This window comes from Dendroctonus ponderosae, unplaced genomic scaffold, assembly GCF_020466585.1.
Source record: "Dendroctonus ponderosae isolate FM_Combo_2020 unplaced genomic scaffold, Dpon_F_20191213v2 Dpon_F_20191213_8, whole genome shotgun sequence".
Taxonomy (NCBI): domain Eukaryota; kingdom Metazoa; phylum Arthropoda; class Insecta; order Coleoptera; family Curculionidae; genus Dendroctonus; species Dendroctonus ponderosae.
The window spans coordinates 2,723,821-2,749,335 of NW_026019016.1; the positions used below are offsets into that span (position 1 = coordinate 2,723,821).

General features: G+C 39.6%; 1 protein-coding gene across 4 annotated transcripts in view; it reads left to right on the forward strand.

Moving 5' to 3' along the window:
* LOC109544820 overlaps positions 1-25,515 on the forward strand; it is a 57,582-nt gene that overhangs the window by 14,534 nt on the left and 17,533 nt on the right. For 2 of the 4 annotated variants that reach the window (XR_002172612.2, XM_019915172.2), the window contains exons 2-3: positions 24,409-24,729; positions 24,792-25,201. Coding sequence is in view for 3 of the 4 variants with exons in the window: in XM_019915172.2 (XP_019770731.2) it covers positions 24,409-24,729; positions 24,792-25,201 (731 nt within the window). In the remaining variant the exon portion in view is untranslated. Of the gene's footprint in view, positions 1-18,362; positions 18,445-20,132; positions 20,335-24,408; positions 24,730-24,791; positions 25,202-25,515 lie in introns of those variants that run through there. The other 2 variants (XM_019915174.2, XM_019915173.2) reach the window with 2 other exon arrangements.

Here is a 25,515-nt window from a genome sequence, read left to right on the forward strand (position 1 = left end):
TTTTCCAAAAATTCTGGCTCAAAATCGGGCAGATTCAGAAAGTTAAGTTTTACACCATTTGGTAGGCAATGTTTCGGTCTATTAGTGTACCGTGTATCGGTTGAAAGGCAATTTTGCTCGATTTTTTGCAATTTTGTCAACTCTCGGGTTCAAATTTCCAATGCCTCCTCTAATCGGGGAAAACAAGGAATTTTTGAAAAATTCTCAATCAAAATCGAGACTAACTAGAAAGCTGTCTTTTGTTCCATTTGATAGAGAAGGTTTTACTATATTAATTCACTGGATATCGATTCAAAACCAATTTTCTTCGATTGCTCGCAATTTTCTAAACTTGCACCTTCAGAGGCGGTTGAAGCGCCGCGCAAACCACTCTTCTGACAAAAACGAATTCTTTGTGCCGATCATTTTTCAAGCTCTTTTATTGGACTGTGCTTTGGTGCAACGAAGTTGAGAATCGTAGTAGAAAATGCAACTACTAAAAACCATTGAAAATATCGCAGCACTCGAAATGTTTTAGATCTAGTTTTTGCACATTATTTTATAACAGGGATTGAAAACAACCAAAACTCGAAAAAAAAACAAGAAATCTTGACATTTAAGCCTTGACATACATTTACAAAAATGTATGCCAAGGCTTAAAGCAGCAATAACGCTACACGTAAAAACTGATGATGGTGGAAAAATACACCGAAACGTATTTTAATTGATAAATAAAGGCAATAAATGACTGAAACCCAGGAATTAGTTTTGATTTGGAATTGAAACACAGTCAGGAGAGTATATACAAAGTATAAAAGATGTCTTCAGCCTCAAGTTTTGCATAGTCGATTGTTTGGTTTTTAACTCAATTTTAACTAGGGCCTCAGGTTTCGGTTTCAAGTGCTAGGGTTTGTTGCATCAAACAGTTGGTTGGTGTTTAAAGGGGTTGGATGGACGATTTGAGGTCGCCTCGTAGCTAGTAAAGGCAGCGTTTCCCATACGCGGCTTATTTATAACCTTCGCGAAAAACGGGCAAAAACCAGAAGGCCTATGTTTAGTCCTAAGGTGGACTGGATATGCCGCATATGGCGATGTCAAGTCGCATTGTTCGATCTCCGTTGCGAAAGAGCAAACATTGTTCGAGCAGTCAGTCAGTGCACTCGGCTCGGTGGTCATCTTGAGATGGACTTGCAGGAAAAAAACATGAACAGTTAGTGGAGGAGGATGGTCAGCTTCCGCTTCAGCAGTAGCGTGTTTGTTCCGATGTCCCAGTAGCGCAGCTCGCGTCAGAGATGGATTCGCGCCAGTATCAATCCTACCAAAGTAAGTAAGTCTGGCGTGTCAAATTCCGCAATTAAGCCAGAAAACGCTCATATTTCCGATTGTCGAAGAAACCGCCGAGGCAACAATGGCCGTACGTGACAAAATGGCAAACTGACCCGGGGTCGAACAATGGCGATTTTTTCTGCAACGTGACTCGAAACCTATTCCGCTATTGGCCGCCAGCCTATCGCCGTTCAGGTCACTAAACTCCGGGTTTTTTTCCGCAAAAATATCGCCATCGAGCTGGGCCTAGCCCTTCGATTTCTATGGGTTCGAAGGGTGTTGTGCATTGTTAACCCATGCATTTCCGCTCCGAAATAACATTGTAATCTGCATTCGTCTTTGGCGAACTAATTATTCACGACGTGGGCCCCAACATCGACATCCGGCGGTATTGGAACAAAGACAATAATAAGCGCCAATTTGTCACTCATCTAGACCAAACCCCAAGGTGGATCTTGCTTATATTGTTTCTTCCCCTTTACCACTGTCACCATCTCCCCCTGTGCTGGATGTATGAAAACCAGTATAGGTGGCATGTGCTCCTTTCAGGTCAAGCTTAACATTGTAAAATTGGAAAATTTTTGCTCCCCTAAGAAGAAGTTTAAAAATTACCCTATATTTCTTGGCTTAAAGTGATACAGAACTACCCACTTTAGAAACAGTTGAATAGAAACACGTGGACCTATAAGGGGCCACCTCGATCACCAGATCTAACACCTCCAGATTTTGGTTTTGGGGAATTTGGGGCAATGAAATTTATAAGAAAGTCATTTCAAACCAACCCTGATCGGCCCTTGCCAATGAGGAATTAAAAAATTAGTCCAGACGCTTAAACAAGCTGTAAAACATCCACGATCCTCGGCCTTAACCAGCTCTATTAATTATACCCGAAGAGGAAATAAAACAAACGGCTGACGCCAATAACAGTTTCTCTCAGTCTGTCCGGACCAATTTCAGATTTCTTCGCATTTTTCAGCTACGACCGTACATGACAACCTATAAATAGCCATCCAACTTGTTGATGGCTGCTAGAAAGAAGCATCGATTCCTGCGATTGATCATTAAACTACTGTATTCTGGTCACTGCTTCTGACTTAGTGAAGTTTACAAATTGGTTGGCAGCAAACCATCTAGAAGATGTTGAAGAAATCCTGCCAGCTTTCAGGTCATAAACAATGTGCGGCAGCCCAAAAGTGATGTAAAGAGAGCAGATTGAGTAGGCTGATTTATCTTCTCAATATAAAACTTTAATTATCTGTTCGAGTTAATATGGCCTTTGATTTTCCACGGCTTGTGGAGTAATCCGAGACGTGGGCAGTGGGGGCTTTTATAAGAGTCGGCGATAAATTAAAATGTTTTAGAACTTGGAAATGTTCCATCTAATGGGCTCTGCTGGACCAATTTCGACATTAGTCGGTAGCGGGATACTCAATTAATAAATGTGGGTGTTGGGCACCGAAAGAGTTGGACTTTGGGAGAGTGTTTGCAACGTTTAGCCCCAAATATACAGTGTCCCATTTTCGACACTTTTTAATTTTTTTACCTCTTAAAATGATGCAATAAAAACTTGAAAATTTACCATATAAGGACCAAAATAACCAGTCGTATCAAAGTTTGAAATCTCTTTCGGTCTTTTCAATGCACTTCACATCTTTTTCGAACGGATTTTAAGGCATTCGTGATGTGTACGGGTTTTATTCCTGCAAAGGCTTCATGGTCAAGTTGATCAAGTTCTGGTCGGGTTAAAATGACCATAATTTGTCTCCCAATATTCCCCAATGAAATAAACCTGGAGGTGTTAGATCCGGAGATCGTGGTGGCCATCGTTTAGGTCCATGTGCTTCTCTTAAACAGTGTCCAAAGTGCCGGAACCACATACTGGTGCCTTTATCACATTTATTAAAATGCGCCTAAACTTGGCGCGCAAGAAATGTAAAAATCATCGCTTAATCCTCCGCAAACAGCACAAAAATGGTACTATTCAATCACACCCATGCTCCCAACCCGAATTTCACAGATAGTACCCGGTAAATAATTTACCAAACGCCCACATAGCTGAGATAAGCGCACTTTATATAAACATGTCTGGTTATTTATGAGCTATTGGCCCTGAGAGAAATTTTAATGGGCCTAATTAGAAGCGACGTTCGGTAAATGAAAAATGGCCTGCACTTCAATTTAACTATTTCAGTGGTCATTTGAGTCAATCAATCGGGCCTTTTACCTTTACGGCGAACAATGTGAAAACTCCGAATTGTTATTTAAGCCCTTTAGATGTCTGATACAGCCCAAAAGGGAGCCAGAAAGGGCCCTGATCAGTGCAGTGCAGATGCCTGAGAAAAGGCATATGCTTTTGGAAGTAATCAAGTAAACGGGGGGACCAAGTTTCAGAAAAATGGACCATCGACCACTGTTTACATGTAGGGGGCTTTTGATTAACTAAATACGGGTAGCAGACGTATAAGAGGGGTGAAAGCAGCCAACTATGGTGAAAGCCTCCATTTTGAGATCAATGTTTCCGAAGTGTTTCCGCAAAAATTCAGGTGATTTGGATGAACATTTTTTGCTTTTATGATGAAGTTTTTGAGACCAACGTTTAACCAAAAACGCTTGACTTGAGCGGCGCATTTGGATTGAAACTTCCATTTTGAGGCCATCATTCCCTTGATCCGCAAAAATCAGACTTTATGGCGATTTTTATGCAAACTTCTGCATTTCCAGCGTCACGTCAAGTCTCTAATGAGAAAGTTTCACTTTGCCACTTGATCTAGTTGTAAATTTAGGGATTTCTAGAGAAGAGTGTATTTACGTTTATGAAGCTTCAATTTTGAGACCAACGTTTACCCAAAATCGCTTAAATCAATATTGTTGACGATTTTACTGAAAACTTCTGAATCCTTAAAATACTTAATCTTCTATAAACTACCAAAGTTTCAAGTTGATACCTGGTGTGTTTTAGAAGTTAGGAAATTTTAAAAAGACCAGCGCAGTCGTGTTGAAACTTCCATTTTGAGACCATCATTCGGATTTGCAAAAATCAGGGTTCTTGGCGACTTTCATGAAAATTTCTGCATTTGCAGCCTCAAGTGTGGTCTAAGAAATGAGAAAGTTTTATTTTGCTAGTTGCTCTAGTTTTGAATTTAGATATTTTTAAGGAAAAGTGTATTTTGAAACCAAATTTTATCAAACACTCTTAACTCAAGATGTGTGACTATTTTACTGCAAACTTTCACATTGTTGAAGACAAGTGTCTTCTAAGAACTGCGAAAGTTTCAAGTTGCTACCTGTTCTGGTTTACAAGTTACGAAATTTTAATGGGAGCAGCGCATTTGGGTTGAGACTTCAATTTTGAGACTATCATTCCCTTGAATTGCAAAAATCAGGGTGAAAAATTCAGCACTTCCAGCGTCATGTGTCGTCTAAGAACAGCCCATGCTGCTGAAGAGGTTTGATTTTGCTACGTGCTCTACTTATGAATTTAGGAATTTCTAAAGCAGAGTGTATTTGTATCTGAAAAAAATGCGTTGGAGCGCCGGACAAGTGTTGCTTTAAACACCTGCCAATATTTGCCAGATTTTTTTCGAAAAATTAAACTTTTGGAACATTTAGAGCAAAGTTGTGTCTTTCCAATGGAGTACTAAGCGCTGTTTTATCTGGTCCACTTTTTGCAAAATACTTTTTTGAAAAACAGCTGTTTTGCGGTACAAAAATGTGTTGGGGCGCCGGACAAGTGTGACTTTAAACACCTGCCAATATTCGCCAGATTTTTTGCGAAAAATTAAACTGTTAGAACATTTAGAGCAAAGTGGTATTTTTTCAATGGGGTGTCAAGCGTTGTTCTGTATGGCCCAGTTTTTGCAAAATGAATTTTTGAAAAACAACTATTTTACGACAAAAAAATGCGTTGGAGCGCCGGACAAGTGTTGCTTTAAACACCTGCCAATAGTCGCCAAATTTTTTGCGAAAAAATAAACTTTTGAAACATTTGGAGCAAAGTTGTATCTTTTCAATGGAGTGCCAAGCAGTGTTCTGTCTGGTCCAGTTTTTGCAAAATGAATTTTTGAAAACAGCTGTTTTTACGACAAGGAAATGCTTGAAAGTGCCCACAAGTGTAGCTTTAAACACCTCCGAATATTCGCCAGATTTTTTGCAACAAATCAAACTTTTGGAACATTTAGAGCAAGGTTGTATCTTTCCAATGGAGTGCCAAGCGCAGTTCTATCTGGTCCAGTTTTTGCAAAATTAATTTTTGAAAAACAGCTGTTGTACGACAAAAAAAATGCGTTGGGGCGCCGGACAAGTGTTGCTTTAAACACCTGCCAATATTCGCCAGATTTTTTGCGAAAAATGAAACTTTGGGAACATTTAGCGCAAAGTTGTACCTTTCCAATGGAGTGCCAAGCGCTGTTCTGTCTGGTCCAGTTTTTGTAAAATGAATTTTTGAAAAACAGCTGTTTTACGACAAAAAAATGCGTTGGAGCGCCGGACAAATGTGGCTTTAAACACCTGCCAATATTCGCCAGATTTTTTGCGGAAAAATTAACGTTTGGAACATTTAGAGCAAAGTTGTACCTTTCCAGTGGAGTGCCAAGCGCTGCTCTGTCTGGTCCAGTTTGTGCAAAATGAATTTTTGAAAAACAGCTGTTCAACAAAAAAATGCGTTGGAGCGCCGGACAAGTGTTGCTCTAAACACCTCCGAAAATTCGGCAGATTTTTGATGTATTTGTTGAAGTTTCGATTTTGAGATCAAAGTTTACCCAAAAACGCTTAACTCATGATTTGTGCCGATTTAAATGAAAACTTCCGCATCCTTAAATACACTCGTCTTCTAAGAAGTGCGAAAGTTTCAAGTTGCTACCTGGTCTGGTTTAGAAGTTAGGAAATTTTACAGAGAGTAGCACATTTGGGGTGAAAATTCCATGTTGAGACCTTAGTTCCCCAGATTCGCAAAAATCAGGCTTGTTCACAATTTCCATGAAAATTTCAGCATTTTGAGCGTCAAGTGTCCTCTAAGAACTAAGAAAGTTTTATTTGGCTACTTGCTCTAGTTTGGAAGTGACGCAGTTTTTAGAAAGGTAGTGGATTTCGGTTGTAGCTTCCGTTTTGCGACGTTTTGAAATCCACACGAAGCAAATTTCTGGCTTAAGTTGCAGACACGTAATGCTCCTATGTAACCCTGAACATTAGTACGTGTTATGAAATTAATATCGTGTTGTTGAATGCGATTCAAGGATCTGCCAGCCTTGCAATTTTCAGTGCAAACAACTGAGGCCTTGCCAAGATCTAAAAACGCCAACCAGCCACAATGAACGGCGAAGAAACGGGCAAAATGAGGCAATTTCTTCAACACCACTCGGTTAATTACCGACAAGAAGCCCTAATTAGTTCGATATGCTAAAGTGTCGTTTATTTGGGCGGCTGAACAGTTGTAGTCGATTAAAAAAGCGCTTTCAATTTGTGCCGTAACTCTTTTCACGCGTGCCACACTGGCAACTCCTAATTAGTGGGGAAACTTCTATTTTCGGATAGTCTGGGGCGCAGGAAATTTCGGCAAAAGCATTTACAAATTTAAAAGTTTTCTTTGACGCTGATCATGAGCAGCAAAAGAGCAATCCTGAGATTGTAATGAACATATTTCAACTTTATGCATAAAGGCTGAAAGCAAGAAAATCACGACTAATTCCTAGTGCAGCCATTCGAGCCATTCAGTCGTGTAATGGGATTAAACTACATGGGAACCATATGATCGGTTAGCATTCTTGTATACAGGGAGAAGTTCAACAGCACTTTTACCGTCGACGACAAATCACGTTTCTAAACTTTTCATCGATAAGTGATAATCTTCATATAAGGAATAATAGTTTGGAGCAGTTTTTTCCGCAACGTGCGATCCTAGATGCAATTGCAGTGGCGTAAACCCTTTCTTTTAGGAAAACTTACAAAAAAAATCGAAAGGCGAAGGTCACGTCTGATCCCTCTTTCTGGATGATTCCTGTTTAAGTTTATTTAGTTTATTAGAGTCCTGCTACTGTAAACTGCCTTGCCCTGTATATGGAGCAACTAAAGATCACTGACTATTTATTACAATATGAGTGATAATTTAGTGAGAAGCTGTTGATTTTGACCCATTTCCATTACGGTGATCAATCGGTTGCAAATAAGCCCATCTCAGCGGCATAAAGTACGATGTAAAACCCATAAAGACACTTAATAAAATCGAGTCGATAAATCAGAAATACAAAGTAGCGGCCACTTGTAATGAAGTAAATGCGCCATTAAACAAATTCTATGCGGTTTTAATGGGACAGAATAGACGACGAGATAAAAGGAGCCCGAAGAAGGATTTAATGCAGTTTTTGACCCCGTTGACGCGCGTGTTTTTCGCACACACACACGATTTGCGTGCATTATTTCCATTACCGATTCCTTCAACGTCAATGTACTGTCGACAATGGAAAATTTTATAAGTCCGGCACACTCACCCGATTTGAAGCTGCTTGATTTCCCTGTCGACTCGAAAATGATATGGAGACGAATGGGCTCATTTGCACTCCCCGGCCTGCCAGCTCCCTTATTAAGAATAAACATTGTGGCTAAGACAGATGTTGATTAATGCAAGCAGCTGGATTTTACAGGGCCTTTCAAGTGGGTTTTGACCATTTCCTCCGATTGTGCTCAGTTTTATTGTGCTCGTGTCGACAGTAGGCGGCACAACAGACGAGACTGAACTATCTGCATTATCATCATCATCTTTCACTCAATTTCTAATAAAGTCGCCTTTTTGAGAAAATTGGGAGCAGTTACCATACAAAATACGAAAGGGAAGTTAAAACTTTGGGGTTTTCGATTGCACTTATGGCGGATTTTTGTGAGTATGAAATGGCACGGATTGCTACATACTGGCCGCACTTGAACAAAATTGGACGTTTTCGAGGACCCAGTGAGAGCTTTTTACGTCCATATCAGCTTGAATGCACTTAATGCATTAGTAATTTATTACTTCCTGGGCAATTTTTATATTAGTTTTTAGTGGTTTGCTTCCTCCAAACATTCGAGCGAGATTAAACAGACGGCTGTGCATATTTGAGTGTGGTCTTCAGTTCACAATAATTTGTAACACTACGCACTCCGCACTTTTTCCCGATTTATTGGGCAATAAATCGGGGAAAAAGTGCGTAGCGTAATACCGGAGGATTGGGAGTGGATGCACACCATTCTTCCATTGGACTTGAGCCCACATTCAGTGCGAGCACAAAGTCGATTTTCTTCGGGAGTTTTCATTGTTCTCTAGTTGAAAAACTAGGCCAACGTGATTAATGCAGGTATGGCCTATTGTGTGCTCTCATAAAAACAATCGATCATATTCATGCGTTGACTTGATCGCGAAGCGTGAAATGCGAATTGGCAGGCGAGTTATTGTCCAATTTTCTACTGGCGCAGGGCGGCATTCTTCGATTTCCCCAGCGATTTCAAAAGAGCTGCTAAAGTGTAGTCTGCGACAAAACGCAGTCCATTGTGCAAGTCGAAATCCTACATTGGAGCCTGGAAAAAATCTCAAGAACCCAACTCTGGTCGTGAAGGCGGCCACTTAAGAACCCAATCCCGGTTGTTTCTCGCGACTTTTGGCGCCGGCCGGCATTCTTCAGGTACTAACAAGCGGGTCAACATATTCAGCACCACGCATTCATACTTATGAGTAAGTGAAAGACTTTAGTTGGCCTGATGCAAACCGATTTGCTATCTCGAACCGACTAACTGTGCATTTCCTAGACAAGATGCTCATATCAATTAGGTTGTACAGTGTATACCTTTGGACGCCCAATCTAACTGTCTCAGTTCATTTAGGTTTGGCTGCATTCGAGCTTTGATGTTCTTTGCTTTTTTGCCCCCATACAATTACGTTTAAAGCCATTATGGGGAATTGTGATACCGTGCATCCAACACAAGCAAACGCATTAATCATTCTGGCCCTAATTCCGGCCTCGTCAAATTGTTGACAGTATCGAAAGCCCGGCCCTAAAATGCATTAAAAAGGGCGAGGTAGCGGCATAATTATGACTGGCCTGGACGTATCACTTTCAAGTGTTAATTTGCATGCATTCTCTGCAGGAAATTTCCGCTAAACTGCCTGAAAAAGGCCATAGATTGATGCTAGCAATGAAAGTCTGCTGTAAAGTACCACGCATGAATGGTTGAAATCAGCGTTGCCAGCAGGTCATGTAATGAATTCTATAAAATTTTCGCAAAAGAATTGTTTTTTTTTGTAGTAGATTAGCAAAATTTTGATGAAGTCGCAATTGCAAAACTGGACGTAAAGGATGCTTCTGAGTGGAGCAAATGGGCAAAAATTAAAGGTACATTCAAAAACTCCTCAAAAATTGTCTGATGGTGACTCAAAATCGAAACTTTTGGCACTCATAAACCGGACTGTTCCCTACAGAATTCAGACACAAGTCAATTCTCAACTTCACTAGTTTCTAAGGAAATAGCTGCGAAACTTCCGCTTGCGTAAGCAAGCGCATAATACAACCAAAGCTTGAAAAACATCCCGCCAATTAACTGAAGATGATTCTAAATCGAAACTTTTTTTCATTTATACAAGACTCCTTGTTCTATGAAATTTCAATTAAACCGACCCTCTAAATTTTCTAAATATTGAGACAGTAAATGCCGAACTGAGGCCTTCGTAAACATCCGCAAAATTCCTGTTGCAAATTTATAAAATCTGGAAAGTAGCCTGATGATGACTCAAAATGAAACTTTTTCCACATATCAAACGCACTTTGCCGTACACAACAACCCAAAAGTAAATATTCACCTGCATTGATTAAAAAAAATGTTAATCTGCTTAGACAACCGTAAAATTCAACCCTCAGGTTAAAAAAATATTGAAAATTGCCTGTTGACGATTCAAAATCGAAACTTTTGCCATTTATAAGGCAGACTGTGGATGAGAAAATGTATGCAAAAATTACTCTCTAGCTTGACCGGTTTCTGAAGAAACGACGTAAAATTTAAGACATTTTGAGAAAATTTTTATTTTTTCAAAAAATCGACCCCCACCCTTGGATAAATTTCGGCCAAAAATCAAAATTTCACATGCGTGTTTTTTGAGCTCAATCGATTCCTTTCGACGTAAGTAGGTCACAAATATGCATTTATAAAGTGTTTGGGTCAAAAATGAGGAAGAAGTCCTCGGCTAAAGATCGGCCTGCATAAATACGTGCAAAATGCAAGCGAAACTAGAACAAATTACTGCCAATTATCTGAAGATAATTCAAAATCGAAACGCTTTCCACCTATAGAAAACATTGTATTCTATGAAATCTAAAGTGACTCCTCAACTTCCCGAGAAACTGGCAAAATAAATGCCAAACTGAGGCCTGCATCGATATCCACAAATTTTTATCGCAACTTAAAAAAACCTTGAAAGTAGCCTGATGATGACTCAAAATGCAAGTTTTTCCACAACGCACTTTGCCTTACAAAATAAACCCCAAACATGAATCTCTAACTTGACTGCTTTCTGAGAAAATAAATGGCAATCTGAGGCCTGCATAAACAACCGCAAAACACTATCTTAAAATTTAACAAAATTTTGACAAAAAATGGAGATTCAAAATCGAAACTTTCACCACATAAAAAACATATGATGCCCAAAAAAATTCAAACAAAAGTCCCTCTCGAGTTTCACCGGTTTTTGTAGAAATAACTGTGAAACTACGACCTGCATAAATTGCAAACAAAATTTGAAAAAAATTTGCAATTTATCTGAAGATGACTCAAAATAGGAACTTTTACTGTTTATAACAGATTATGTCCAAAAAATCGATACAAATGTTAAGAAGAAATAACTGTAAAACTCTGGCTTCATAAATAAGGGCAAGATTCAAACAAAATTTGAAATAAAAATTCCCAATTTCCTGAAAATGATTTAAAATCGAAACTTTTGCACTTATAGATCAGACCTTGCCCTACAAAAGAGATTCTCTCACACTGCAAGTTCTTGAGGAAATAAATGTCACACGACGACTTGCTGCGAAAACCACATGCAACTTGAAAAAATTGTGAAAATTGCCTGCCAATGGCAGAAAACCGAAAGTTGGCCCTATAAAATACATGCAACAGGGTCAATTTATCAGGGCAAAACTGTCAGTTTATCAGGCAAGGTTAAAGGCAATTTTGAAAATTTGACAAAAAATTGCCTGATGATGACTGGCAAATAAAACGCTTTGCACTTACAGAATGCAAAAAAAATTCTGGTTTCACTGATTGCTGAGGAAAGAAATGCCAAACTCCGGAATGCATCAAATCCGCAAAAAGCCAACCCAACTTTGCATCGAAAGATTACTTTATATTGAAACTATTGAAAAAAAGAAAACTTTAACAGTGTGATTCATTGAAATAAAAAATGCCGACCTGGAAAAAATTATCGATTTCCTAATCAATAATAAATTTCTTGTCTATTGGGCGCGTTGGCGTCAAGTGGGCCATTCAAATACACATTATTGGCCCCCCAAGCGATTTCGGCCAACTGCATAAATAAAACGGGAAATGGCCGAGAGGAAACTCAAAATCAATTATGGGAACCAACAACTTGTCGCTGACCCACACTGGTAGTTATGTTGACAAAATCCCACTCCATTCTTGCTCGCTATGCAATAAAGCCCGAACCGAGACCTTTGATCTCGGACTAACAGACAAAAGTCTTGGCTAGTTTAGGAGGCAACCGATGTTTGCCAGACAGTGTCAACAATCAAGACTGGTTTCCCATCTCCTTCAGAGCGTTTAGTCCCAGAGCCAATGCCTTACATTTTCTGCCCCATCAATCTTCGTTCTACTGCAGCCATCGCTGATGATGGTGGTTTGAGGCGATAGCGAACAAGTGCACTTACCAAGATGGTTTGTGATGATAAAGTGCTTCTAAAGGGTCAACCAATTATTCCGCAGGGTCATGCGACCGATGGGCTTCAACAAGGGGCTAATGGCGCCTCGAGAAGAATTTCTGGGTGTTGATAGACCACCAAAGTCGGAAGACTAACGAGAACTCGACTCAATTTAACAAACAATGCTCATTAGATATCCAACCACGCCTACCTTGTTAGCGAGCTACCGGAATATTGATCTGGTCGCTCTTCTTCTCGGTAAGTGATTATCTCTAGGCCGGGGCCCAGTGAAGTTCATTAACTCTCTCCAACCTGATTCAGGGGTTTTTTAATAATTTACAACCATATGCTCGAAAACACTGCGGTTGTTACCGTAAAGCGTGGGATCGCCACCATCAGATGTCCGATGAAGATACTTCTTAAACATGTCTTTATATCGCGTTCGAGATTGCTGGATATCTTATTTAAGATGCTTATCGCTCGAATGGTAATCAGATGGCACCGTTGACTCGTCAAGTATCGAAAGTCTACTTTAGCGTACAACGAAGCGTCAATAGAAAGCTCTTCCTTGTTCGGATGCTCCCAGGAAATAATGAGGAGTTTGTAGTGGAACAATATGCTGTCGTCCTCAGGGTTTTACACAAATAATTACAAAATATTCTCCATCTTTTCACTCAAGATTTTCTCAGTCTGCGATAGTTTAAACTAAAATATGGTTATAAAATAAGCACATAAAAATGAAGGAAACATTGTACAGGGCGACAGGATGTTAAAGTGCTGTGTTGGTTTCTTGTTCAAAGTTTAGGTCTTTCTGTGGCCAATCAGGGTGGCTCAGACTCAGGCAGAAAAAAAGGAGACGATGGGCTTATGTCTTCTGAGTAGTTTGGATCGTCTATCACCTGTATTCTGAGCCATTTCAAAGGTATTGGTTTTTGTATGACCGGTCGCAGTTTCCGCGCAAGATTTACTTAAGCTTTTTTTATTTGCAAGGAAAACTTTCTGGAACAAATTTGTGAGAATAGCATTTGTTATTTTGTCACTTTCTGTGCTTTTCCTAAGGATAATGTTCTGTTGTTTTTACGCCTAGTGATATTATTTTTCCTGTTGTTTCTTTATGAAGTTACATACATACAAAGAAGCACAGGTTCGGAATGAAAAAAAGTTTAGATAAATTTCATGGGGAAAATGTGACCAGTTATAAAAAAATGAATATCTCTAGAATAGCTCAGGATAAACAAACGATTAAATACATTAATTACTCGGAAGATATGAGGCTATAACAACGTATACTATTTTTCTGTCTGAGCTAGAAAACATGAGACTATTTAAACCCCCTGTACAATATGTTTTTCTCATTTTTTTGCAAAAAATCGAATTAAACTGATCACGGATGTTTCAGTTTTCTTAGCAAAAACTACCGAAAAATTTACAGAATTTTTCATGTTAACACCGGCAACCGATTTCGGGACACATGAAGATTTCAGTCCATTTTCACCATTAGCAATAAAGGAAATTGCTCTTAGTAGAGGGTCAATACTTTCAATAGATGCAAATGCACGTGAGGGGGATGTCTGTCTGCTTTCAATGCGTTTACTTCGTTATGAAATGATAAATTTCTCTCCCGGGACATAAACGATATTGATTGCAGTGCTAGAAATCCCTTTTTCCGTGAGTTTTGACGCGAATATCGAGAAACACCCCTCCTCAATTCCGATCAAATTCTTTGTCTGATAAGGAAAAAGGTTGGTTGTGCGAATAACTTAATTCCCCGTTATCTGGCCGTTATTTGTTCTAACATTTCGCGTTTATTTCAGCTTAAGTGCATAGATATGCCTCCAACTAACCGAACAATGTCAAATGCCTAATTCAAAACACTTTCAATGATAACTTTGTGTACATGGTGATTCATTGTTATTAATATTCAAAGAAAAGGCGTTAAAAGTTACAGGATTTCCTAGTTAAAAAAGGGTTAGTCGACAAAAATCAAGGAAACGCCATTAAATCGAGTGCTTTCTAAAAAGCAATTGTCAATATGCATTTTAATTATAAAGAAGCAATTTGCATTTTTATACCGAGAACTATTGTAAGGGCAACATTTGTTAATGAAGATTAAAAATTAAAAATCTTATCCACCCCACAACACTCGCCTGGAGACAGTTTTTTTTAATGAAAATGTTGAAATGTGGATTGGACGAGCTGGTCTTATCCCATGGCCTCCTAATAGCCCCGACTTAACGCCTCTTGATTCCTTTCTCTGGGGTAATTTAAAGAATGTTGTGTATGAAAGTCCACTTACAACCGCTGATGATTTTCGCTTTAGAATAGTGGGTGCAGAAACAATATTAATATGAATCAAAACCATATTCAACACGTTTTAAATAAAATGGAAGTTGATGATATAAAATGTATAGAGCTAAATGCAGGTCATATAGAGAACCGCTGATTTTCACCTTATCGTTTTGACTTATTATTTCTTAATCTATAGTAGCATTTAATATCGTTATTTTGTCTATGATTTTGTTCGCATCTCGTACTTCAATACTACTTTGATTTGTTGCTATTTCCGATTTTGAGTAGTAATAAACAACTATTGTTTTGAACTAGGCAAGGGCAGATTTCAAAAGCTCATGACGGCTCTGCTGATGCCAAAAGCCTTTCATTGTTCAACTATTGTTTTATCGTCTTTTCGCTATTTGTTGAACTAATCGATCCAGGATCGATCTAGTAGTTTTTTTTGTTAATTGTGCCGCAACCTCAATAAGCGTTTGCAACTGTTTGTTCAAAATCCCCGCGTCCTTGGAATTGGGCCAACTTTTCCTGGAAAACACTCAAGTTGTTACAATGCGAATCCATGGTGGATAGAGTGATTTTTCCTAGTAGTAAACAGCCCAATTAAGATGAAGCTTTGAAAGTAAAATGTAATCGAGTAATAATCGACAAGCCTTTGCCTGCATCACCCCGAGGACTAGGAAATATCAATCGATCGGTAAAACCCCGCTGTTTTTTTGATTGAATCGGGCTTTCCTTTCACTACCACCTAAAGCATTTCGACTTTCGCGACACTTAAATGACGCCGGTTTCCTGCTGGGGTGCAAAACCCCGTAAAGTTCAAGGCTACCGCTGCAATCCTGCCTGCATAACCAACTGTTGCACTGTTGATAATCAATAAGCAGGTAAGAAAGCGCATTAGGCAACAAATAATGGGTTTGCAGTCATTTCCTGCAAAGGCCAGATTTCCAATGTCAGCAGCCATGGATAACTGCTAGGCATCTGGTGAATGCGCCAACGAATTCCTGTTGCGTGGAATTAGCAGAAAAAATGCCCGTTTGTCTATTAGAGCCCATAAATTTGCCCCCATTATGCAACAGTGGGGCCATTTATCGTCACCAAGCACCCGAACGCGAAGAAAACCGCGATGGGAGAGAAAGTAGCCGATTTTTGTCTAAAGTACCAGCGCGTAGGTACCGCAAGAGCGCTAGTTGCATGTTTCCTAATTTACGGATTATTTACCTTCGATAAACGGGGTATTAAGTCTGCCCACCTTCATCTCACCAGTGATTTATACGCACAGCGACTTTCCCTGCCTTTTCATTCAAAAGTGGACGGGTGGGCGGTACCAGAAATTCAACTATTTTCTGTGAATTATCGTCGAGGAAATGACACCGGGAAATCGATGGGATCGTGATCAGTTTGCCTGAAACTGTTTATATGTGCAGCGAGTCCAGTACCTACATTTTCATTTTTAATGGTAAATTGATCCAATTCATCCAAACCGTTACCAGTCAGGGCATAGGAGCGCAAGTACCAATTGAATGACCTACCAGTTTGCCAGATTTAACTCCGATAGATTGATTTTTGCGAGGTTACTTCAAATCGAACGTTTTTGTTGACAGGCCAAATAATCTGTGGGAGTTGAAGCAGAGAAGACATAAGTGCGTTTCGTAAAACTTGCAAGAATTATTAGAGTTATGCTCGCCTTGGATATTGTCTAGCCGTAAATGGTTCACATTTTGAACATTTAAAATGATTGCTGTTCTGTTTCGGGAAATAAATTGGTTTTTTCAAGAGCACAGAATTTTCCAAAAAACATTTTTGCAAAGTCGTGACATCTACAAGTTTTCACACCGTCAAAGTGGCCAGAATCGACCATATGTATTCATCAATAAATCACAATTGGAGAAATAAAACAGCTGTTGCCAGCAAAGAAATGTTCACAGGGCCAAATAGCACGCGCATACAAGCAGATGGTACCAAAATCTCACCCCTCGAGTATTCAAACCTGCCATTGTGGTTCCAAAGAAGCTGTAGGTAGAAGGAAAGATAATGTGTCGTAACACGTGAGAAAATGTGGCAACTTTTGAGGATACGCTGAAAATGCACTGAAAGGAATTTTTGAAACTTCCTTCCTTGCAACAAAAGGGCCTGTAAAACAGTTTCTTTGGGAGTAATTTTGCTGTTTAATTGACATTGATGCTCATATTTTTAACTATGTGAGTATATAATCTTGGTGGGTATGAAGGGTCTGCAAAAAACCTGTTATGGGAATATATCATGTTTCTTGCCACCCGCTTTCAGTATCCGAAATATTGTTTTTGTGGACACCCTGTAGAAAAGGGGCGTTTATTCCCCACAACAGTACTTAGAACAATTAACATAAGCTATCTAGATTTCCATACAGGTGTCAGGTTGGTTGACCATTCGTTTAGCCGGCGGCACTGGACAGATCTGCGGGTTCGCCAACTGGCAATTATCGATTCAGAAAAGTGCAAGTGTTCATAAATTATCGACGGCCTATAATTTTAATATTTCGCTCTTAGATAATGGGCATTATCCTTTCCCGAGCTGGGAAATTATTGGCCGCTCGTCTTCGGCTGTAACGCTCGATAAATCTGTTGGAAGTTGGGTCGCGATTGCCGCTAGACTATGATGTGGAGAGTGCATTCAGTTAGAGTTGAAGGTGTAAATAGATTTCTACATGCTAAAATCGATCTAAATGCTTGTATGACTATGAAATCTGTACAAATGTCAGCTATAAATCATGCTAAGTGAGTTTTTCGCAAGCCGAATTGCGGCACCAATAGCGCACTTAGATTGCGATTAAGATGATTCATGCTAACTGCGATACCGTTTCCACTTTGTTTTTGTTTTATTAAATTGAAGATTAGTGTGTTTATACTCGGTCCTTAATTAATGTGACAAATATATTGCGTTTCTTCAAATTTGTCTTATCTAAAAGTTTTTAGCAGGTTTATGAATCTAAATTTGCGTCAGAGAGCGTCAAAAAATTGCCGATGACTTCAAACGATTCCAGCTGACGATCTCTAGGAACTACAGGTTAAGAAATAGGAAATCCGGATTCCTCAATTGATCAAATAAAAAATCACATAAAATACAGTGAATTTTGAAACATTCGTTGAGGTCCACCCTGCAAAGCAAATGAGTAGCCGACTACGATATTTGATCAGACTAACATCGCTCAATCGTCATTGGCAACGCACTTAAGTTTCGAGAGTTTTATCGAAACCTGCGAAAAACTGCGGAAAAATTCGACAAGTTAAGGAAATCCCTGCTGCCCACTTTAGCGCAATGGCAACTTAATTTATGATCCAATCACTTGCAAATGCATCAATCATGGTTTGAAGCGCGATAATTGCCCCTAATTTGCTCAATTAGATGCAAGATGTGAACGTGCTTTTTTCAATGTACTTTCTTGGGAGGAAGAGGCCCAGATTGGACTTGCTCATCTCAATCTATCTAGTTGAACTTTGTATCATCTCAGAAATATTGAACAATACCTCAGCAATAAAGCGATCTTTTTCGGATGAAGCTATTAGTGAACCATCTGTGCGTCGTTAGGTTTTACCAGCTATTTCTCAGCCCTAAAGACAAACTTTTGCCCAAAATATTTAGGATGGTGCATTTTGCGACGATGCCACGTAGTTCAAATTAGCCCTAAAGGCCACAAATTGCTTCCAACTTCAAACGTAAATTTTCCGCATTTATTTGGAAAAGCTCAAAAGTGGTTTATTACTTGGATTAGTCAACTAAGACTCAGATAGATCCATCTAGATGACTATTTCTGCCTTGTTATCTCCCAGCGTCTTTTTTTATTTTTACTCTCACAAAGGCAGCCTGAACTGATAATCTTATCAAGAAACTAAGTCCTTTACCTAGAAACCCATCGTTTGAAGCATCATTAAAGTTTTGCGAATAGTTCGAATCTACCTTTGTGAAAACCTGAGAGTGTTGCAATGTAAGTACAGTCTTTCTCCTGGCTTTAGGCGTTTTGATGCTTTTTTCTTGCAATTGAGGAAATGCAGATTGACATATGTTGACCGTGTCTATTGGCGGCTTTGAATAGTTGACTCCAATCAGATAATGCGGGCCCGAAGAAGGCAAAACGCTCGATACATGCAGTGGGCGGGCAATCGGACTATTTTTTAATATTCTTGGCATTATCGCCGACTATTATCGCACTTTCACATTTAATACAATGGCAAAAAGTGTGGCAGTTTCAAGCCACCTTTGATTTCTGCATGCTCATCATCGCCCTGTGGGTTCTCATCGAAAAATCCTGCCATTAACTGGCCTCGATGGTCGGTTTCATTCAAATTTTTCCGGCACACTAATTCCCCATTCCTTCCGATTGGTATGCCGGGAAAAGAGATGGCAAGCTGATGCCCATTCAAATTGAATCAACAATCAACTACTGTGTGGCAAATGACGATAATATTTAGAATTGAAGTGATTCATACATGAGTAACTTCTGGACTGGTACCAGAACTGCCAGTCAAGTGTTGATGATGGACTGATGCATCGAAAGAGATTAAACTGGAGGGCCCAACTTTTCACTGTTTAAGTACAGAAAATCTGGTTCTGGAATGAAAAATCCATTCTGGTAAACTTCATTGGTACTTTTTTCAGCAGTATTTTTTCCTTAAAAAAATATTCCAATGTTGGAATTGCGCTCAATATGTAGAGTATGCATTTATTTGAGGTTTTGCTCGGTGTTCCAATGTACTTGTCCCTTTAACTAGTAGACGTTGCGCTGTTGCCTGATGTATCCCAGTTCGGTTAAAAACTGCGAAGTTTTCTTCTCGATGTTAGTTAGGATTTTTCGAAAGGCAGTAAAGTTTGCTACAGGTTATGCAAAAATACAGACCAAAGTTATTACACAAATATATGAAAATACACCTTTTTGTGACAAATTAATGTTGAATACACTTGAAAATGTCGGCTGTGCAACGGTTTTTCTATCAACTTTTTCAATAAAACAGATAGAGATTTACAAGAGCCAGACAACATGTTTTCAATAAATCAAGTCAAAAACACTTACAAACTTTTGAAATTCGCTTTTCCAAAACGATTTATTTATGTACAAAAGTGAGATTCTCCGGTGCAATTTGCTGCTAAATCGTGTAATGCGGTGTTGTCACGCATTTTTGCGTTGTTTTTCTTTAGGATAGTTTTGAATTAGTGTGTGTTAGCATGGCTGAAGTGATTTTGTGAGTGAAACTTAAATAAATACCCAAAAGGTAACAATGTATAACCTGAAAAGATTGAAATAATCTAAACCGACTTGAAACGTTTTGCGCAGTTTGGCATCAGCGCTCTCAATTTAGCCTGAAAATGGTGATTTACCTTAAAGTTTGTGAGTGCTTTTCGGCTTAACTTATGGACCATCCAGGAAATTTTTAGCTTAAATTGCTTAATTTAAACTGTTCTTTAAGGTAAAACAAAAAAATTAAAATTCAGACTTCAAAATTTCTCTGCAATTTTTTCCCTGAAAGAAGTTTTCCAATGTTGAAATTTCAATGAAAACTTTTGACAGGAACCCCATGGGTACCAAAGTGTCAAGGGACCCACTCAACATTGTCTCGATAGTCCACAATGCTGCTATGTGCGGCGTTGCCGTGCTCTTCGTAGTGCCGGCTAATCCGAGCAAACATCAAACAAATTCAGTCGAACAAAACCGATCTTTGGTGGTGGTACGGCAGCAGTACGCGGTCGTTCTTTGCCGACCTTGACGCCCATATACAGGGCGTTTCAATTGATTTTTTCGTCGCGTAATCTGTGATGGTTTATTCGAGTGCGCCCTAGCGAGGTGGAATGTATAACACGGACCGAACTGGAGATCCAAAAGGTAATTTGTTGTTGATTTGAAGACGAAGTTGCTTTTGCCTTCCCGATGGTTATTTTTGCTTCTTTTGAGGACGAAGTCGCTGACTTTTGAACCAATTCGAAAATTTTCAAAAGCCCTCCAACTCATTTTAATTGCCTTCTAAAGGAACGGATATTTTTTGAAAAATTCCGACTAATAACCGAGTGAGCGGTTGGAAAACCTTGGGCTCTTTCCTCGATTAGTCCCCAACAAGTGCGCATTCTGCGACAGAAAACTCGCGCGTGGGGGTGTTTACAATATTCTTTAGAGAATTTGAGTAAACTGCAGAAAATACATCCCCTATTTCCTTGACATCCGGATCCAATTCATTTCTTTGAGCGCATTTTCCTAACAATGAAGATGTTTTTCTTGTATGTGTGACTTCCGGCCAGCCCTGCGTGTAAACGGCACCGGAGCAATAACTTTTTTTACATCTTCTGGCAACTCAAAGCCCAAACGACTGTGTCTGTTTGTTTTTCTCAATGCACCCGCTGTAATTAAGCCAAAGCTGCCATGCACATGTACTGCACGTTGTGCCCAAGAAGTAAAATAGCTTTCTTGGTATCAGGCCATTGTGTTCATGCATGGCTTCAAGTCCATTTCGACCTCTTCGGCCACGAAATTTCGTTTCGCACTTTGATGCTGTTGATGATGAACAGTCCGAGCTGCCAGATGTGTTAATTTCTTGGATTTTATTGGAGCGTGCAGCCCAAACATCTATGTATAGGTGTGCTTGGCGCGTGCACGTTTAGGTTTGATAGTTCGGATCAATGACTTATTGACCGCTTTCTGTGCGAAACACTCCACGATCCTTCACTGAAAGTCAGTTTTTTTCAATATTGACATGTTTTTCTTAGCATTTTCAATGAGTCAATTCACTTAAGAAATTCCACCCATCAATTGCTAAGTGCTCGCTTTCACAAAAACCGCATCCGATTGCCTGTTGTTTTTGATCTGTTAATTTCAGCTTCATCAAGTTTGCGGTCTTTAACAGGCTTAATTATTAAGCCCCGAAATTCAGGTGGCAACCATTAAAACCATCTGGGCCATACCGATAAAATTTTACTAAAATCTTTCAGGTAAAACCGTTTATTTTTTTGTCACCCAGTTTTTTCGCGGCGAACAACATTTCCTTTGGGCTTGAAGCGATTCCATTATTCGAACTTTGCCATACGTGTATCAGCGATAAAACGCAGTGTTTATGGCAAATTGCAAAACCGTACGTCCATATTATGGCCTGCCAATTAACATTCGCTAAGGTCACCGATAAATGCGAATGTTTTTCATTTGACTCAGTCCATTCTTGTTGTGGGATTTTGCTTGCTTTGCACTCACATTTTGAACATCTGTTTCATTATCAAATTGCCGTAGCCAGTTTGGCTTTTGCTTTTTTATTTTGTTCCTGGATCGATTACGAATTTGTCCCATGGTTTCAAACATTTGTCACAAACGCTTACGTTGTTTGTTCGCAAATATTCTCACTTTATTAAAAATATTATTTTTTTAACAATGTGGAGTATTTCTAAGCCCACATGTGATCAATTGTCTTCCGCCTAAAACGGTTTTCCAGTTTTGCATTCCGTATACCAAATAGACGAGTTATACGAGGTGCTATTGGTTATAACAGCGATAGCTGCATAGGTTGGACCTTTTTGAAAAAAATCTCTGGTTTTTGAAGTTTGATTGAAAATTCCTAGGGGTACTTTTTGAAGGGCCTTTTCCCCCGCAAACTCGTTCGCCAATTTTATAAATCGCCTACAAAACGCCTGAGTTATATGAGATGCGCTCAAGGCCCTAACAGCCAAAGCTAGGCAAGTAGGAACTTTATGGGAAAACCCCCGGTTTTTGAAAATTCCCAAGGGTACTTTTTGAAAAACCATTTTCTCCGCTCACTCTTTTGGCAAACTCATGAATCGCATAAGAAACACCGGAGTTATACGAGATGCGCTCAAGGCCTTAACAGCGATACTTACACAAGTTGGAACTTTATTTAAAAATCTCAAGTTGTTGAATTTTTTTTGAAAATTCCTTAGGGCTCTTTTTAGAAAACCCTTTTACCCCCAACGTTTTTTTACAATTTCGTACATTGCACAAGAAATCCGCGAGTTACACGAGATGCGCTTTAAACGCAAACAGCGGTACGTACCTAAGTTGGAACTTTATTAAAAAATCCCTAGTTGTTCAAGTGTCGCTTAAAATCCCTTAGGGCACTTTGTTAAGAACGTTCTTCTCTACACACTCTTTTTTCAAAGTCATAAATCGCATAGGAAATACCGGAGTTATACGAGATGCGCTCTAGACCTTAACAACGATGCTTACACAAGTAGGAACTTTATTTCAATATCTCAAGTTGTTGAGATTATTTGAAAAATTCCTAAGGGTACTTTTTGCAGAACTCTCTTACCCGCAAAGATTTACTACAATTTTCTAAATTGCAGTACAATTCCGAAAGTTATACGAGATGCGCCGAAGGTCTTAACAACCATACTACCTACACAAGTAGGAACTTTATCGAAAACCCCCAAGTTGTTACAATTATTTTGAAAATTCCTGAAGGATTTTTTTAGAGAATTCCCCTCTTCAATAACTAGTTTTTCAATTTTGTAAATCGTATAAGAAAAACCGGAGTTATGTGGTTTTTATACTTAAGTTCAAATTTTAGTTGAAAACCTCCACTTATTTTAATTATTTTGAAAATTCTCGCAAGTACATTTTTGGAAAACATTTTGTAAATTTCGAACTATATGAGACGTGCCTTGGACACTGTAAGCTATACTCAAGATGGAAGCTTTCTTTGAAAGTACCGGAATTTTAGAGCGATTTGTTTGAACAAGTAGGGAAGCCCCGTGCTAAGAGCCTACAAGCTCCAGATTTGATTGTTGTCATGTGAAAAATGCATATGAAAGTCAACATTTCACACCGACATTTGTTATCGGTTTTTCACTTTTTCGCCTTTTCGACGACAAACGAATATTCAAATGAAGCCAGCCTGCGCCTCACGATTCACTTAGACTCAGGCGAACTTAATCTATACAGTGCGTTTAATAGGGCTGGTTTTTATTGCGCTATGTGGAAACGGCAATAACATTCGTTATGGACTGTCACCCGCTCTCTTCACAGCACCAATTAAAACGGAATATTATCGACAAGACTGGAAAAAATCGCCAGGCGCCGATCGACAAATAAACTTATATTTCTCGTTTACTTTAAACCGACGATAGTGCCAGATTGTGGCACCGCTAGACAGGTACGCACTCACACTCAAGTTGCTTCATTATTAATCTCAATCTCAACGACAAGCCATAAAACTCCTCTACGAGGCCCATCAACATGCCGCATCTAATAGGTAGGGTAAATGACATTTAAAATATCTAATTGAATCACCAAACAGTTGGGCTGTTGACCCTCGACAATCGTTCTTCGAGCCTTAGAACCCTTTCTGAGTCATTGGCCAGCAACAATTCAATTTGGTTCTTCGCGGCACGAGCGTAATGAGGTTTCTTAATAATCTATGTGGCTTTCAGATCTCGATAAAATGAGCGATGAAAAGGAAATTGGTTTTGGGATTCATTATGCGCGGCATCTACAATGGCCCTATTTATCTTCAGGAGCATGTGTTGAAGCGGCGCTGATTGCATTTGGTGTCTGTGGCACATTGCATACAAATGACGATTTATTAAAATATAGGGTGAATCATTGAGAATGGGAAATCCGGAAACTCTTTTCTTTTCTTCTTTCTTAATGAGTCGCCCTGTATGAGGCCATAAATAGAGCACAAGCACAATGTATTGAGTGGGTGTACTAAGAATTGCGTGTATTTACTCAACATTCCTTGGCTGCCATAAAGCCAGCCGATAAGAGCGCGTGTTTGATTAATAAGGCAACAACCGCAAATATCAAAACGACAAAGAGAAGCAGACGAACTTAAACTCCCAGCCACTTAAACCCACCCAATACCTACAAAGTGGGGCTCTTAATGCTAACCACGTAATAATCAAGAAATTCTCATCAAATTTTGAAGTGTTTTCCTAATAAATGACGTTCAATTTTTTGCAGGATCGTCTCCGGATTTGATGCCGAGTATTATGGGCGCATTCGATGCCTACTTGCATCAGAAGAGCTCAGAACACGCTAGTCTAGACCCGCATAGAACCTCCACTCCTAAGCGCTCCCATCAGCTGGGAGGGTTCGCCCATTTGTCGCCCTGCGTTCAGAAAATCCTCAGCAACGTTCCCGAGCAGGAGATCAGCAAAAAGTTCAGCTCAGAAGAAGCGTTGGGCCCGAGGCGAAGCCGGTTTGCCTACAGGAGTCTCAGGGGCGCCGAGCGCAATTCCACAATGAACCGCAGCACTGAGAACTTGGACATTATTTCACCAGGTGAGCGGTTTAGTTGCGCTTTTAGTACCCATTTCAAATGCCCCAATTTACAATGGTTCCAGGCGTCCACAAAATGCTGTCCAACCTTCAGGACTCGGAGCTGGTGATCAGCACCAGCAACTTGCACGTCACCACTTCTACCACGACCAGAACCATGACGAAAAATCAGTCGTACCTGTTTTCGCGTGGTACCAGCGAACGGAATAGACACTGTCGCTACGCTTCCACCAATGGTGATCAGTCCAGTGGTTCTGTTGATGGTGATGATGGACGGCCGACTAATCAGGACGGTTCTGCGGGTGCTGGTGAATCGGGCAGTGATCGCGTGAACGGACTGGCGAGTGATAACAGTGAACGGGTGGGGAATAGTGACGGATATTCGGCCATCCCATTGGGCAGCTATTTGCATTCGGATAAGGGCATTGCGTCTAGGACGCCGGTCGGCAGGAAGAATTTGGGGAAATATTTGCAGGTGAGATTTTTCACTTTTTTGGACTAGTTTTTTGCTTTTAACTTGTAAAAGGTTAGGAATTTATATTAAAGCCCCAGTTAGGGTAAGGTAGTTCTTGAGGTGCTCTATCGAACAGCTTCTATCTATTGAAATCCTGCTGGATTGATTAGTGTCTTCATCTATTCCAAACCGGCCTATTTCTTTAAAAATGTGCCGAAAGTCGCTTTTAGTTGCTGCTTATTTTTCTCTTACTTCGAGAGAATTGCGGTAAAATGTGTAAATCAGGCACAAACGTCTAAAATCTCCGATCGAAAGAAACACTTTCGTTACATTGT